The sequence below is a fragment of the Indicator indicator genome, chromosome 29, assembly GCF_027791375.1.
Source record: "Indicator indicator isolate 239-I01 chromosome 29, UM_Iind_1.1, whole genome shotgun sequence".
Classification (NCBI taxonomy): domain Eukaryota; kingdom Metazoa; phylum Chordata; class Aves; order Piciformes; family Indicatoridae; genus Indicator; species Indicator indicator.
In genome coordinates, this window is record NC_072038.1 from 6,154,465 (window position 1) to 6,171,798 (window position 17,334).

Sequence of the window (17,334 nt, forward strand, 5' to 3'; positions counted from 1 at the left end):
TTAGGTCAGCGGAGCCTGCCACAGTCCTTCTGGCCTACATATAGATCTAGTCTCGTGTCTCACATCTTCTGCCTTCACTGATTCATCTTGTCTTTTTTACTTCAATGTGAATGGCTGAAGGTTCTGAAAGAAACAGTCATGTTCTGTGGCTCCTGCTGGCATCACCTGGAATTACTGCTGAATTTATTGCACTAATCTTTCCCTTTTCCTTTCAGGATTTTGAACTGTGACACAGGTGCTGTGGATAGAGACAGTAAAAAAGAGGCAGATAAGGCACTGGTTTATTTTTAAATACAAAGGAAATTTATAATCCATGTAGCTGATGCTGTGGAATGTACTTTGGTTTTCAGGATTAGTTGTGTTTTAGACTTTATGTGCAAATTCTGCCTTTTCCTCACAGGTGACCAGTCTGCACCACTGGCCTGTTCCCCTGCAGTCAGAGGGGCTCCCTATGGAGCAAAAGGCTGGATACTAAAGCTGTGTTTCCAGTGAGAGTAAAGACAGTTGTACTTAAAAGAGTAAATTCTAGTGGATCTCTGGACCCTAATACTCATCTGAAGCAAACAATTTAACATTTAAACAGCTATTTAATCCTTTTCTGTCTTGTATAAAGTAGACTTCTGGCAGCTTGTCTTGCCTCCTTCTGCTCTGCAGCCTCATGTAGAGCAGGGTGTGTTCAAAAAGCGATGGGTGGCTTGTTCAAACTGGCCTTCCATGGAGTGTGTGCTCCTCTCTGCGGAAATCATGCTGCCCAGGACAGCTGCCTCTTCCTGTGCACAGCCCAAACCTTGGGTATTACTGGTGTATTCACAGTGCAGCCAGCAGGCTCCTGCCAACCTTGGGCTGAGCTTCTGTGGACCTGGCCCCTGCCACCCTGCTGTTGCACAAATAAATCAGCCTGGTGGACACATGGTCTAACTAAAGTAAAGTACTGTTTATTTTCCAGAAAAGTGACTATCTCAAACACTGTTCTGTACTTACTGTAGGGGTATGTTTATCCTTTATCCCACTTAATGAAATTTTGGTAACAATCAGCCTATATAATGCAGTACAGTAGCAAGTGATGTGATGAAGTACTGGCAGAGCGACTTGGAGCCAACACCAGGTGGGAAGACTCCTTCTTTTACCTGACTTTCTAGCTCTGTAAAATCACCTATAGACTTAAGGATTTGCAGATAATACAAAGAGGAGGAATGTGAAGCTAAACATGTTTAGGTGTGCATTAAGGGATTCCATTAGTGCAGCACCAGTCTCTATGTGCAGCTGGGGTTGGACTTGATCTCCATAGGTCCCGTCCAACCCCCACCCTTTTGTTATTCTGTTATTTTCATTCTTGCTGTCACACTAGAACAGATTTTATGGGGAAGTTTTACAAGTTCAGCAGAGTTTTAATCAACCATGAAATATGCTCATAGTCTCTGGTCAGCTATAGGATAACTGGAATGGGAGGGCAGGGGATTGTGCTTCAGCAGCTACCTAAAACCTTCAAAGAACCATGCAGAAAGCTTAATGTTTTAGTCCAAGTAATTTCCTTGCTCTTTAAAGTGAGCACAGCTAACTGGATCATAAACAGCTTACAGCTGCACCACAGAGAGGATTTACATCATGCTTGAAGAATGGTTTCCAACCCTGTCCTGCACATATACTGCTCCAGGACGACGGTGGCTTCTGGTTGGTCATTCTGGTACAGCTGTTAAAAGGTAAGAAGCTTTAGAGCAGCAGCTGTAGTAAACAGTGCTGAGCAAGAACAACATGCACTGGTAGTTGGGCTTGTTTTGGTATAAATACTAACAAAAGTGTCCCAGGGTACTTCCTGTTCTCTGTTTCTGTGGCACAGTTCACCTTCTGTCCTTCAAGAGCCACCACTCTTTCCTCAGTTACATATTTCTTCCCCCAAACCTACAGCAGTAGGAACTTTGTGATATCAGTCACACTACAGCAAAATTAGTCACTTTTATTTAAAAGAAATAACATATTACAAATAAGTGTGCAAAACAATTTCTGTGATTAAATACACATAAAAGCAACATGCAACCTTGACATCAAAATCGGCGTAGGAGTTAGTCCTTAGTATGTTACATGACACTATAAGAAACTTGTCAGAGTTTGCAGCTAAACAATCTTAGAGTGAACTGGCATGTCCAGGTTTGAAGCATCTGTGAAGTTAAGTTTAAGAAGAGCCAAGATTTCCTTCCCCCTAGTCGTTAGTGCTATGAACAGAGAGCTTGTGTCTATTTCAGTTTCTAGTTTGGTATCTTGTGCCTTTGTTCAGCAGGAACTGCTAATTGCTAGATAACGATTTTAGGGAAGAGTGAATGAGTCAGTCAGTTTAGTCTCACCTACCTGTCCCTAGGCCAACAGTATTTAGTATGAAACATCTCAAACAAACAAAAAAAAAAAAAAAGAAAAAAGAAAAAAGGGAACGTTTGCAAGTTTAAAGCCATTGCAGACATATACTTGATGCCACCTGGTTCATTCCCTGTGCTGGATGTCTAAGTGGCTTGTCCAGTCTTCCCATTGCAGCACAGTGGCTGCAAAAGCAGCCAGCAGAGCTGTCACACCAGTAATGAGAGTGCTTTGTAAACCTGGAAGGGCTGTTCCATGACAGAAGGAATCATCTCTACAGCTACAGGGCCTCCAGCTGCCCAAGCACCTTGGGTGCTTACTCCACACAGTGAGGAGAGGATGGCTGGGTCAGCCAGTGCCCAAATGTGCCTTCAGCTACTATGTACAGTTTGGCATCTCTGACAGTGCTGCTCGCTCAATGCCATCACCAAAAGCAGGTGTACAGGAGCAGCAGGCTGTGGCCACCTAACTCCCACCACCCTATCCCATGCACCAAGTCAGAGGCCAAGCATGGCTGAAGCTACAGTCACCTACAGCTATGCCCTTATCATCTCTTCTGTTCCTATAAGATCTGCTCCGAAAGAGGGAGAAGGCAGCACCCCTGCTCCTGGCTGAGGTGGTAGAGGTTTATATCCATACTATTCCCCCTGTTCCCAGCTGCTCGGTAGAAGTAAAGCAATGCCTAAAATCTCCTGTTTTCACATCCCTTTTCCTAAGGCCAGCTGTATCTTTGCACGGCCCCCTGCAGATCTCATGGTGTGGCAGGCACTCGTGTTTAATCTAAAGTAATTTCACAGTTTAGATTAAGAGAAACCCAATAGGCACAAGCTTGTTGAAAGCCACATCTTGAAAACTTGAGTTGATGACAGTAACCCAGAGATTTTAATGACAAATACTTGCAGAAATGAGAATAAACATATGTAGTCCACTACTTCCGAGCTGCTTGTGATCATGTTGGGCCAGGCTTCTCAGTGAGGTCTGCTAAACTTGATCAGTACTGGACATTCATGTATTGTCCTTCCAAAGATGTGGAATAGCCAGGGCAGTACTTTGACCCATGCACTCCTCAGCTCAGTCAAAGCTTGTCGTCTGTCATTTCTAGAAACTGAGCATAGACATCCCTTGAGCATTCCCCTTTTTGGTTGAATAAGAACTTGTAGTAGCTGCCATCTGCACATATTGCTGAAACAGAAACAAATATGGTAAGTTTAGCTCTTCAGGTACCCTTCTATTCCTTCAGCTTTAGCTTAAACTGACCCTCCATGCTCACAGCACAGAGGTGTGCTCTGGGGGCACCTGAGGTCAGTCAGTGCTGGTGCAGTATCTGGTACCCAGGCTCGCTCCCTTCTACCCAGGGCACTCTTGAGTCTCACTCCCTTGCTGAGCAGCAAGAGCTCTTGTTCTCAGCTGACAGGGAGGTGCACGGTGGACCCCTCTGAGCACCCCCCAGCTCAAAGCCAGCGTAGTTCAGAACATGGGGAAGCCTCCCGCACTTACCTATGACAGCGTTTGGCTCTGTTCCAAAGGCACAAATGCATGGAGAGCCAGAGGGAACCTGAAACTTGGAAAAACTCCATTTGGAACTGAAGTACTTGGGGAGAAAGGTGGCAGAGGCCAAACTGGAAGAGAGAGAAAAAGACTGTAACAACTTAGTAAGGGGTTCAACTAGAGCTGATTTAGAACTGCTGGTTCTTGAACAAATCCCAGGGTTCACACTAACTGCTGCTTCTGATTGGCTTTTGATTTTCTTCTGTGAAGTCTCAGGTAATCCACACTGTCCCCCTTCCAGGGATCAAGGACCCTACAACTACTTTCTGTCTCCTTGGGTTCATATTTTTAAGTGACTACAAAAACTGCCAAAAGGACTGATTTTAGTCAAGACTACTTTATGTGAAGTGTCCATATTGTTCACGCTAAGAGATGGCCACTAAAAACCCACCCCAACTTTCTGCTGGAATTCTACAGTTCAGCAAAGGACAGCAGGCACTTGGCAGCTGCTACAGTCCTAAATCTGCAATTTACTCAAGCAGAGCAGATTAATCTCACCATCTCCAGCAGTGCAGGTATTTGCTGCTGCTTGACAAGACCAGTGCTTTAAATTCTGTGAAAAGGGCAAGGCCTCCCCACCCCGTCCCCCAAGGTTTCAGAAAGGCTCAAACTCTACCTTGACTGCTTATTTCTTTTAGGGTCTTCTGCAGCAAAAATATGTACTGTGCCATGGTCGCTGGATACACAGATAAGGGAAGCATCCTGATTGAAGTTAATGCTGTAGAGAACAGAGACAGCTGCACTATCTCCACTAGAACATACCCACAGCTTCTGTCTACACCATTCTGCTCCTGCAGGTGCCCAGAGCAGCTGCCAGCATGGCTGGCAAGTGTTAACAGCTCTCCTCCAGATCCTGCTCTGGCTGAAGATGTCCCTGCTCATTGCAGGGAGTTTGGACTAGATGACCTTAAGGGTCCCTTCCAACCCCACCCAGTCTGTGATCCTTTCCTGAAAGAGGTGAAACTCTTTCAACACAGCTTTGCTGACAGGATGAGCAGCCCTTCAGAGGTGAGCACACACACTGGAAACAGAAGACCTGGTTTACCAGGACCAGCCATGCAGCAGACTGCCCTGACACAGGACACAATCAGCGTGGGCCATTCTGCCGCTTCTGTTGGAACTAACAGCATGACCTCTGCTCCAAGGAGCAGGCAGGTATATTGGGTAAAACATGCAGCACTCCAACCCCATAGTGGTGCTCAGCAGCAGAAGGGGAGTTTCTACTTCCATCACTAGATGAGAGTCAAACTCCTGCCTTGGGTTGTCACCTGCAGAGCAGCAACAAATGGTACTAAACCTCCCCTTGGCCCCAGGTGCTCATCTGACTCTGCACCGTGTCTGCCTGCATCCCTGCACTGACTTCAGTGGAAGTCAAAGCATCCCCCAGCTACTGTCCATTCTCTGTAGAGAAGTAAGCCTCAGCATGGTTTTGTCCCAACCCCTAGAACTTGTGCTGGGCTTCATACAGCTGCCAGCTCCTGCTGCCTCCTTACCACCCATGAGCAGAGGTGAAGCACTGCAGGCCTGGCTGCTCTGGCAGCTCTGCCTTGTGTCTCCAGGCAGCATTAAACCTAACTGCCTTTTGAAGATGTCTCAGGTGCCATTTACAAGAGTTCCTCAAGCACAACCACCACAAGAAGACAAAGCACAAGCAATGAAACGTACCAGTATATATTGGCTGCCTGTGATCCTCTTCGTAGCTCCTGGATTAAATGCCCTGATGAAGTATCAAATATTCTTATGAGGGTCCCCTTGAAAAGGAATTGAGCATTGCATTAGAAGACATCTGTGAATGCATCCTGCCATTCTGTCTGACCAGCATGCCCCTACCTACACCACTGGGTTTTTCATCTCAGGAGATTTGAGTGAACCTCTCTGGATGTTAAATTTGGGGAAGAAGATTGATTTTCCCCATACACCATCACTACAATGTTACAACACTTTGGTATGCAGTCTTGGTACTCCGCTGCTCAACATGTTTCTTCCAGTGAGATTCTGAAGCACCAGTGCACTGGAGCAGGCTCTGGACAGCCCTTTGAAGACATGGACTACCTGGGCCAGATCTCATTCAAACACTGCCCCAGGCACAGCACAGGGATTGTGTTTGGGCACCCTGAAGGAGCAGTAAAGACAAAGAAACTGAGAATAATTTCAGGCCCAAATATCCTAGTTTGCTCCATGTCTTTCCTACAAAAGGATACAACCTTCCCATTTTGGAAGGAACTGCTACACTAGAAGGCATAGAAAATCAGAGGGAAGAGGAGGAGATTATTCTCACTTTTTCTGATGCTGTTGCAATTCGTGTTCCCTGCAGGTTTAAAGCTATGCAGCTCAAGACTCCTTCGTGAGCTGGGATGTCTACAGGAGGCTTTTCTGTATTGGCAAGATCCACTATTTGCACATGCCCCGTGTGTGTTCCAGGAAATGCAAGTAGAGAATTATTACTATTGGGACAAAGGACACAGAGACCTAAAAGACAAAAAACAGAAACCAAAACAATAGAGCTAATAACTGTAGTTTCCATCACCTAATAAAGTTTTCAAACCTAAGTTTCTACAGTATGGGTAATTTCAGAACAAACAGACATGTAGAAAATCAGAATCTCATTTTAATGACCCCAAAACTGATCCAACTCTTAAGTGCAGAGCACAGAGAAGGGGAGAATGGCACCATTTACATTTGTTCTCATCACTTTATTGCAAAGTTATCTGGTTGTGTTTATCCAAAATCTGGATGTTTTGGAGATCAGCTCTATCAGTGTGTTACAGCAAAGCCAGTTAAGGAGACTTAAATTTTCTTTCAGCAGCTGGACAAGGGCAAGAGTTTATAATAGGTGCTAGTTCAGTTTTGCTGACAGAGGAGAAACTAACTATTATTAAGTCAAGTTTGAACTTGTTCTTGGGGCTTGCATTTTATTCTTCATCACTTCTTGCAGACCACTTAAGGCATACCACACCTCTCCCAGGTGTTCTGCTAGTATGAAATGCTGCTACCTGCAAACTCAGCCTAGAGCTGGCAGAGGAGTGAGTAGGTATCACAAGGAACAAATGTACTGCCAAGTGCACCTTCCACCTGATGCCCACCAGCATGTCCAGTCTGCCTTGGGGCTGTGCTGCCCTGAGTGCAGCCACTGATTTCATATTTGCTTCCAGCAGGCTTGAAAATCTCCAGTGCTGCAGACTTCATCCTGAGTAGCCTCCCAGGCGAGAAAACATCCATGCTGCTCCTCCTCCCCGTACATCAAGCACAGCCACCATCCCTGTTCTACTGTCACACTGTCTGTTGCCTCCATTTCTGTACCTGTCCTTCAAGCAGCTGTAGGCTGCCAGCTGCCCTTATTGCAGAAGAAAACAAGCCCAACTGTGCAACCTCCCCAAGCAGGCCACGTGCGTTGGGCCCCCACCATCCCCAGAACAGGCACCCTTGTGCCCAGAAGCTGATACTCACACAGTTCCCATTGCACCTCTCCCGTTTCAGACCTGCCCTCACACACCTTAGCTGAATCATGCAGCTCCTCTCTCTACCCCCAGGGCTCCCCCTGCAGACAGCACAAAACCTGCTGCAACAAAACCACGTAGTGAGGTCAAATCCCAGCCCTGTCCCTCCCTTGCCTACCTGGTGCCTCGGGCTGGCATCACTACACAACACAGAGCTTAACTTGCAGCACTAACCCTCTGCTTGGTTCAGGGCACCTTCTGCTTGTTTCAACAACAGACAAAGCTGTACCTTGCTATTTAAGAACTAGCTAAAGGGGCTGCTCTTGACAGTGTAGAAAGCAGTTTGCTGGACAGCTCTAGCTCTCTTGGAAGGAAGGAATCAAGTCTGTGTGTATAGTTCAGCTTTCAGCATACAATACATCAAGTTTACAGGTTCTTTGGCTCTTAAATAGAAATCAAATCCATGATAGGAGTACAGAAAAAGCTGTTCTGTGCCAAGTATTAATAAATTCTAGTAACCATTTTATAACACAGAAGCATCTCTAAAGGGCATGGCTACAGTAAAGTAAGTGTTTAATGACTTACTAAATAAGTTCAGGCAGCTAAGTATAAACAGCATGTCCAGAACAGAATCAATTTGTTCCATTCCCCACCACACATACAACTAACCTTTAGGGTTGTAGCAGGTTTCGAAGACATGCAACTGGTGGGGATTGTGGGTGAAGGTGAAAACTTTAATCATTGAGTCCAAGACAACCACAATTCTGAAACAGAGAAGTTCCTGTGACTTGGGGTGGGTAAAAGAAGGGCATGGATATTAATTTAGATCTGCAAAGGCTTTTAGCTGATTTAATGGTTATGTTCTCCCACTACCACCCCCCCCTCCCCAAGCTTTGCAAAATAATATGCAGCTGTAAGCCTGCAAAGCACTTTCATCCAAAGCTGTGACAGCAGAACCCCTCCACCCACATATACACAGGCTCCAGCTGGCAACAGATGCTCTTGCTCTAGAAATCTGCTTGAACTCCCTTCACACTCCTCCATATCCAGGAACACACCCAGCAGTAGCCACATGAAAACATCTCCCTACATTAGGGGTGCAGGAGGTCTTGCAGGCTTTTCACCAAGGCTTCAGATACCAGAACAGGTCTGTTGTAATCTGTTAACACCTCATGCTTGCTTCCAAAAGCCTGTTTTACCGTCACTTGTTGGTGTTTAAGCAGGATCTTTTTCCTTCTACAAACAGTTGGAGATGTCCAAGAACAGCACAGGAAGCAAGGCTGCACGTTGGGAACACGTCTGTGGGACCTACCTATCTCTTCGCAGCTTTACTGCCTTGACTTCTGTAGAAAATTCTATCTCAATGACAGTTTTCTTCTTCAGGTCATCCCAGATCATCACTAAAACAGTGCAGAGGTGGCATTAGGTCCTCAGGGCATATCCGAAATTTCACATCACCTCTCTGATAACAACTCATAGTTCCTGAGCAGGCCAAGCCAGAGCTGCATCCAGAGGCTGAGCAGTTCCAGACTGGCATCATTCTAACCAGGAAGGGTTTAGCTGCTGCATGCCAGCCCACTCGTGCAGGTAGAAGCTGGTAAATTCCAACCACAAAAGCTGACAAATACATTTCTCTAAAGACATGCAGCTTTTTTGTTCTGCTCAGAGGGTCAGCAAAGACAAGACAGCAGTCAAAAGAAGTAGCATATTTTCCTACAAAGCTTTTCAACCAGGGACCTTTCCCCCATGGGCTGCTGAGCCACAGGGTCTCGGCAGAGTTAACTGTGAGAAGGACAGATCTTGTCACCAGCTCTCAGAGCCTGCTTTTTGCAGGTAACTGCCTGTTAACAGCAGTGATGCAGCTTGACCACACTGACTTACACCTGCTGCAACATCCCCTTAACCAGCCTTCAGAATCCCAGAGCCCGGCTCAAGGTGTGGGAGTTCTTTGGGCAGTTTCATGCAGACAGCAAGGCAAACACCGACAAGATCCATTGCTCAAGAGACTCACCTTTGTTAGGTGGGTACTTGGGTTTTTTTCCTCCACCTACTAGTGCTAAATAGTTGCAACGGAACAGCATTTCAACGTGGCCAACACCACCTTCTAGAAATTCTGAAAGACAAATGTATTTTAAATAAAAGTGTCAGAACTGTTAAAATGCTATCTAGTTTTTCTGTCTGTTACAAAAAAAGCTTGCATCATCTAGCACTTCTCTCAGGAACCTGACAAGAGTTTAGTCTCTTCCTACCCTGGCTGACCATCAAACACAGAGAATCCTATGTAGAGTCTGCTCTGTGGTCTTCAAGGAATGAGCAGAGCTAAATGCAAACTTCTACTTTAAGTCTGTCCAATAACTCCACACACTGGCAGGGAGCAGCAGGAAGGGTGGACGGAATGAGTAAACCATTTCAAAGCAAGAGGAAAAGTTGATACTTCACAAGGACTCAAGAGAGACCTAGTGTCAGAAACAGCAAAAATGTCTGGGGGGCTGGGAGGAAGCAGTGCCATGGAAAGATGCAGAAATAAGCATGAAGGAAAGGCCAAGGGAGATTCAATTAGACATAAGAAACACTGCAGTACATCTGCATGAGGAATCCGTGCTGGGACTTGACTACAAGACGCTGAAGGTAGATGCCTGGAAGGATAGTCACACTGGAGCAGTACAGCCTGGGATTTCATACAGCAACTTGGGGTTTCTCCAGCAACACTTCCGACTGATGAGTTTCCTTCCTGAACGGTTGTATTTGGACACTACCCCCTCCTACTCCAGATCCAAATGGTTTAAGCATACAGAAATTATAAAACAGAGATAATTAGAAGGCTGTGCTCAGAGTGCTCTTGCAAGCAAACTATAAGCATGTACCAGAAACATTTCCTTCAGCTCTCCAGTGAAAAGGCAGCAGCTCTGCTGCTCTCGATCATCCAGATTACTGCACGCCAACACAACTTCTCTTGATGGTACCTAACACTGCAGTGAGCAACTTCTCTCCCACTTGGGAGGACTACAAACATTAGCAGCTGCTAACACAATTCTGCTTCTGCAAGAAGGTGAAAGACACTCAGCAGCAGCCAGTTTTATGCAAATTAAGAGCATATAAACATCTGACCAGGCAGTGGCATCAGTGAGAGTCCCTTTGGGACCAGCATAGACTTCCCTTCTGGAGGCTTCATTCAAAGCCTTCCAGTGAGAGAAACAGTGAAAGCTGAGGAAGAACCTGACAGAAAGAAAGAAAGAAAGAAAACAACCAAACCAACAAAAAACAAGGAGGTTGAGCTTCCAACACAGAACTAGCATGGTGTAAGAAGTGAGCATTTTACCTTGTTTCTCTTTCTCTTTGAGTGGATCTGCATTATACACTCGGAATCCATTTTCCATTCCACATGCAAAGCATCCTGTAGTAAAAAGCACACATATATACACATCTGTATATGCACAGGTGGTGACTGTGAGACATCAGCAAGAGCCAGGGGTTAGCAAAGCATACTTCAGGAACTGCATTGTTAAGTTCAAGCCAAAGACCACCTGCAGGCTTTGTTAGTGTCTCCTTTGGAGGAGCTGGCTTCTTACGCTGGCCTCTGCTGAAAGTGGAAAGCTCTTAGCATTTTTTCTACAGGTGAGAAAACAATGGAAGGAAAGAAGCACAATTCCAAACCCAGCTGTGTCCTATGCCACAAGCTACCCAGGGAAGGAAACCTGAACTTAACTTTTATGGCCCAACAGCCATTGTGAAGCAAAGCTCCTCTTTTTTTTTTTTTTATCAGGCCCAAATTTTCACCAGGATTGTGACTCTATGAACTCTTGTCCACATTTCCACAGAAGACAGCTTCTCAACCACAGTTTTAAAGAATACTCTGAGGAGAGCCTCCCAAGTCAGAGGCCAATAATTGTGTGCCAATAGCTTAAGCCTAAACCAGGGAATGATGAGAAACCAGATTAAAATACTCTGGAATATTGTTTTAGTTACATTTAAGCATAGAACTATAGATGTGCCTTTGTAAGGGAATCCATCAAACCACCAGTATACTCTGTCCTGCTGTTTTACTTGCCCATAGGTGAATACAGTTATTAACGTGAGGCAATGCTAGTGTGGAGTCAGAAGCAGCTACTGTTGGTAGAGGCAGACTAACAGAGCATGAGTTGCTACACAGTTGATGTGCATGGTGTCAAAAATCCAGTGAAGATCTTCAAGATACTGGATCAGAGACAACCAGATTAATCTGGTTTGATTCTTAGGGACTGCAGTGATTCCAAGTGAGAATCGAGGAGCTATGTCTAAATGCTCCTAACTTCCCAAACCCAATACCCCAAATTCAGAGGGTGGGTGGGGGAAGGAGAGAAGGAAGCCTTCACTCTTAACTTAAGGTCTCCATTTGCTCATAGCTGGTGACCTGTGATCTCCTACACACAAAGCTGGACTGGTTGTCTGCAGAGTGATGGCTCAGAGGCAGGCAGAAGGACTCTGTTTCAGGTGTGCCTGGCATTAAAGGTCACAAACAGGCAGCAAAGGTCCTCACAGCCCAGGTGACTGACTGGCTTTGTGGTTTGCACACTGTTAGCTTGGTAGAAGCCAAATCAACTTTTAGAATTGCCTATGTTCACTGAAGACCAAGTGAGCAACATTCAACATGTCTGCTGCTGCTCAGATCTTGATGCAGGTTAAGATGGCAGAGGAAGTACAATTGGTGTTTTGTTTTTTTTTTTAATATACAGAACACATTCAATGTTCCTGCTTAGCAGTGCAAAAATGTATGATAAACTTGATCTTGACAACAGTGTTAGTCTAAAAAAATCCACAATTTGGGAGAAGTAATGCAGCCACCTTGAAATTCCTTGTTGAATATTTCAAGAGTTTCATTCCAAGTAGGACTACTTCAAAAAAACTAAGATCACAAATAAGAAACAACCAAACAACCCCCCCAACCAACCAAAACCCAACAACAACAAAAAAGCATCACACACTGCTGCCTCACAGAGCAGCATCTTCTGAGGTGTGGGGGTGTGTGTTTGGCAGCATCCTCAGGGTTCCTATTCACTGAATTCACACATACAAAGGAAAACAATACTACAAGATCCATCTCCACACCCTTCAGCATAGTCAGGAAACAAATGAACCCTCTTACTGCACACACAGTCATTGACAGCAGTCACAGGCCCAGTAACAGTGCAGAAAACACCAAAACCTTGCTCCCCCAACCCAACAGAATCACAGGCACAACTTTGCTGTGCCCAAGTGCCAAGCATTCTTGTTTACACACCTGTGAACACTCCTAGAGAGCAGTTAAGAGGAATATAATAATTATAGGAAGAGTTATAAGCATGTTGAAACAGATGCTTTAAAATTAACTCATTTTGCCTCCTCCCTTCTGGGTGCATCACACTTTTGTTTGCTCTGCCAGTCAAATGCACAGGAGCTGTGTTGCAGTCACAGCACTAACAGTAGCCACCTCTTGCCCTGTACTGAGACAGCCAGAGAGCACATTTCAGTGGAACCATTTCTCTCTACATAAACCAGCATTGCACAGGAATTACTCCGTGGCTGGTAGCTGTAGTGTGCATCCATATAATTATTTTTCCAGCTGCAGTTTAATAACACAAATATTGTATTTCCAGGAGAGGCAAAAGGAGAGGGATCCTGAAACTCCTCTGTAGTGGAAGAACACCATAAACTTTTACTTAATACCAGCAGCTTAGAGAAAAAGCCAAGAGGAGCATGCCCAGTGCCATCAGACACAGACACTGTGCTTCCTGTAGCCACCACTACAGCACTTCTGCAGGGCAAGCCTTCTGACTAAGACATGGACTGCTTTTGACATCTTTGGAACATCCACATTTTCAGCTGGAGACAATGTACCAGAGCTGAGGGAATGTGATATTCCCCACCCAGCCCATCAGTACTGACAGAAATACCAAGGTCTCAGCCATGGAAACCCCACGGCCAAAGGAGAGCAAATCATACAGACACATTACTGCCACTCATTCAATTCCAGGTTACAGGAAGAGCTTTGGAGCCCAGTGTTTCCTATGTGACTGATCCCAGCATATACCAGTGGGATCACAAATCCAACAGCTACAGCTTGTAAGCTTTTACATTTGAGAGGGCTGGAGAGAGGCTGCCAGAAGAGGGGATTGCTGCAGTAGTAGCTACACTTCCTTCTACAAGAAGTTCCCATCTCATCCTAAGGAGGGACAGATGTGCTGACAAAGAGCCACTGAGAGAAGACAACTCAGATACTCATAAGAAAATATAATCAGTTATGACAGATCATTAGCCTACTCCACAGCTGTGCTTGCTCCTGCAGCAAAAGCACTACTTCCCAAGTGCCAGTGAGGCCACAGTGCGTTTTGTTTGTTTTTCTAAAACCAAAGAACAAGGAAGGGTTCAATTAATGCTTGTCCTAGAAGGGGCCACAAGCTGAAGGAGGATGCTGACATACAGAGATCTGCCAGGCTTTAGGGCCCCAAATCCAGAAACTGCAACAGTAAAACCTAGGGAAGGGATTATGCAGGCACAGTTCCTACCACATTACCTTTCCTCACCACAGCAAATTTTGTCTAAAGCTGTAAGAGAGAGCACAGAATCCTACTCTGACGTTCATGAGGTCCTACAGCTAAGCAGTTCAGTCTACTGAAGAAGATCAAATGTAAAGGAACCAAGTGTTCCAACACCATGTCCACACCTCAGTTTTCAGACTAGCTCTAGACTACAACAGTGACAGAAGAGGAACTTGTCAGTAACTGACACATGTCCTTTCTGGTATGGTCACTTATTATCATCCTGTCTGTTTATTTCTGTAAAGCACTTCAGCATCCTTCTGAAAGCATTAGAAAAGGACCTGAAATCAAGAGTGAACCACCTTGAAATTGAGAATCTCCCTTCAGAGTAATGTTTTAGAACTGAAAACACTTTGTGATACGGGCCTTCTGTTTGGGGAAGTTACATTGTTTGTTTGTTTATTTGTTTTTTTTTACTTTGAAGACATAACCTGGCAGAGGCACCCAATAAAAACCCCACAGTATCACAGAAAACAGGGTAAGGGAGGCACACTTCAGAAGAACTGCAGATGTCAGCTTCATCATCAGCCAGTCATCAAAGTTCAGACTTAGAGAGACCTATTAGATCGTTCCTCCCATCTTCCCACCATTATGGGATTGGCTAGTCTTCAATTACTAAGAAATTAGGTTATTGTGGCAATATATGCAGACACCCACACTACTGAGCTTCAGCACTCAAGTGAGTCATATTTCTATTTTTGGTAGAAGCAACAAGGAAGAAGCGAGCTTTCCCACTTGTCTGCTCTTCTCTGAGCAGCCAAAGAATTACCTGTCCTTTAACACCAGTAAAAGGTCAGCAGGCTACCTACAGCTCCAAAGTGATCATTCATAAGCAGGAAGAGCTCAAGGAGCCTGCAGATGAAAGCCAAACAGGTTTTTCCTTCAAGTTTTTTGTTGTTATTCCCTTGGCTCCCCAGGCTAAGGTAGGGTAGGGCTTGAATACTGTCAGCTCACAGATTCCCAAGACAAATTCCTTATCATACTCTGGATGTGACATCATTCAAAAAAGGTGCTTATGTTGCATTCACTGCTACAGAACTTAAGGAAGCCTTTGCAACAAAGAACTAGTTTTACACACCAAAATTATGTTCTAAATGTGCTTTGCAGTAAAAGAGATTTCTGTTCTTACACAGTTCTCTATAATCCAGCCCCACCACAGGCATCAAATATTACCACTTCATTTCAAGTCTGCAGGGTCTGTAGTGAAGCTCATCCTCACAAATCTCTTTTCCCATCTCTATTGTAAATGCAAGATGAAAACAAGTGCAGAGCTGTTGAAAACCAGACTATTGTACTGTTTGCAAGTCAACAGGATAGCATGATGAGAGCTACCAAGAAGCTCACTTCATTAACAGTGTGATACACCCCTGACAAAATGTCATCAGACTAAAATAAACAGGAAAATTGACTTTTACACATGACTTCAACAATACCAGCAACAGGTATGTGAACTGCAGCCCATGACAGAAGCTGCAAGACTCTCTTAGGCAAGAGTACTGTTTGTTAAGACAAAAGGATGTTACAAAATGATGACCTTGTATTCCTTACTCCACAAAAATGACACTTACTCACAGGACTGGTGCTATTTTTATATTGCAAAAGCAAGACAAGGTCTGTGCACCCCCTTTCTAAAAAAGGCCTTCCCCTTTCTAACAAACTAAAAAACAAACCAAGCATCCAGTGAAGCTTTTCAATGGTCCATGTATCTGCACTTCTCTACCAGCATGCTTAGGAGTTTCAACCACAATTTTAAAGATACCAGTAAGGCAAAAAGAAGAAAAGAAGTTACACCAGTGGTTCTGAATGCAAAGTACTGACACCGAGAAAGTGACCTTTTGAGAGTTACCTCTTCAGCAACGGAGTTTCAAAAGAACATCCTTTAAGCATAAGTTTTGAGGCAGGCAGACATCCACACAAGGGGAGTTAGCCAGTTTAAAGCAGCACAACTTGCAGCAAGTACGAAACCACCATCTGACAGGCAGATGTATCTGGAGATGCACACTAAATATGAGCGTTCCTTTCCTCTCCCTCCAATCCACCCGACCACATCTCCGAAGTGGCTGCGCACAGGCTAGCACACCAGAGCTAACACGCCGGGAGAAGGGCTACATAGTGCCTATGCAAACAGCCCTCCCGGATTTCAGCGCAGGGGCCGCGTTCACCGCAACCACTCCAGCGGCCAGACCGTGGCCACGGCGGGGAAAGAACGGCACAGGGAGGGACACCGCGCCCTGCCCGCCGGCCGCTCCCGAGGGACTGGAGCGCAGGCCCCAGGCGACTCGCCCGCCCTCCCGCAGCAACGGCCATCCCCGCCGGGTCCCGGGTACCCACCGAAGCGGGGAGCCGCGGTAGGCCCAGCCCCAGCACTCCCTTCATCGGCTCCGGGAGGTTACCTCCGCAACGCTTCCAGCCACGAAGCACTACCCCTCTGCCGGCACAAACCAGCTGCCCAGGGCCGAGCCCGGGAGAGAGGACTCTCCGTCCCGGGCCGGTCCCGGCACCTCACCGGGCGGGGCTCGCTCTCCTCTCGGCGCCGCGCCCCGCGTCCCCCGCACGGCCCAGCCCGGCCCCGCCACCTCACCGTGGTCCTGGTTGAAGCCGGCGTAGAGCAGCCCGTTGCCGTGCGGGTTGGCCGGGAGCAAGTTCATGGTTCCTGCCCGTTCACGTTGGCCCGCCGCCCTTTAAACCATGGCGACCCCCGCCCGCCAGCCTCAGCCCCGCCGCGGGAGCCCGCCCGAGCCGAACCGAGCCCAGCTGAGCCGCGACGGACAGGCCGGCGGCTGCTTCCGACCCTGCCAGGCAGCGCCGCCGAGCACAGAGGCCATCCACCCGCCAGGACAAGGAGCGCCGAGCAATCGAGCGAGGCCGCGGCACGCCCCTGCGGCCGGCCGGGGAATGGCGGCGGGAGCAGAAGGAGGAGCCCCCGCGCTTGGGGCGGGGATTTACCGCTGGGCTGAAGATGGATCTGCTACAGGTACATGGCTTTCTGAGAGAGATTTTCTTAGGGGGCTGTTTCGGAGAGCATATGCAAGCTCGGGGCCGCGCTGCGGGGAAAATCCGGCTGGGACTGAAGCTTGCCCGCCGCCTCCCGGGGATGGGTCCGCTCCTCAGGGCGCCTGCCAAACGCGGGCCTGTAGCTTCACCCCCGAGAATGCTGAATGGGCCTGGCCGGCCTGGGAGTATCCTCCTGTCCTCACAGAGCCATCACCCCAGGCTTCCCCAAGGCCAAAACAGGGCTGCTGATCTCGGAGCTGGACGGGGTGACCCAGACCTGGTAAAGCAGGAGATTCTGGTGGGAGGCCAGGGGCACCACCGTATAGCACAATGTGCCCCCTCACAGGTCTAAAGGACTGTTTTGTAGAAATCTCCCACATTAAAGGCATACTAAGTATCAAATAGTATGAACAGAATAAGTAGTTAAAATGTGCTAGCATAGGGGATCCCCTAAC

At 46.6% G+C, this 17,334-nt stretch overlaps 1 protein-coding gene across 1 annotated transcript; it reads right to left on the reverse strand.

Moving 5' to 3' along the window:
* Nucleotides 1-1,993: 1,993 nt before the first annotated feature.
* WDR45B (WD repeat domain 45B) lies at nucleotides 1,994-16,533 on the reverse strand. The gene is made up of 10 exons (XM_054394087.1): nucleotides 16,467-16,533; nucleotides 10,651-10,725; nucleotides 9,343-9,444; nucleotides 8,644-8,731; nucleotides 8,001-8,095; nucleotides 6,173-6,363; nucleotides 5,560-5,645; nucleotides 4,511-4,612; nucleotides 3,844-3,965; nucleotides 1,994-3,528 (listed from the first exon to the last, which is right to left on the reverse strand). Exons 1-10 carry the CDS (start codon nucleotides 16,531-16,533, stop codon nucleotides 3,422-3,424), a joined length of 1,035 nt encoding a protein of 344 aa, XP_054250062.1. The 3' UTR covers nucleotides 1,994-3,421.
* Between the last annotated feature and the right edge of the window lie 801 nt (nucleotides 16,534-17,334).

Coding starts and splice junctions, on each gene's coding strand:
- WDR45B (XM_054394087.1), bottom strand. CDS start 16,533: ATGAACTTGCTCCCGGCCAACCCGCACGGCAACGGGCTGCTCTACGCC. Junction 9,445..10,650: donor CAAAGAGAAAGAGAAACAAG/GTAAAATGCTCA, acceptor TTTGTCTTTCAG/AATTTCTAGAAGGTGGTGTT. Junction 8,096..8,643: donor GTAAAGCTGCGAAGAGATAG/GTAGGTCCCACA, acceptor TCTCTGTTTCAG/AATTGTGGTTGTCTTGGACT.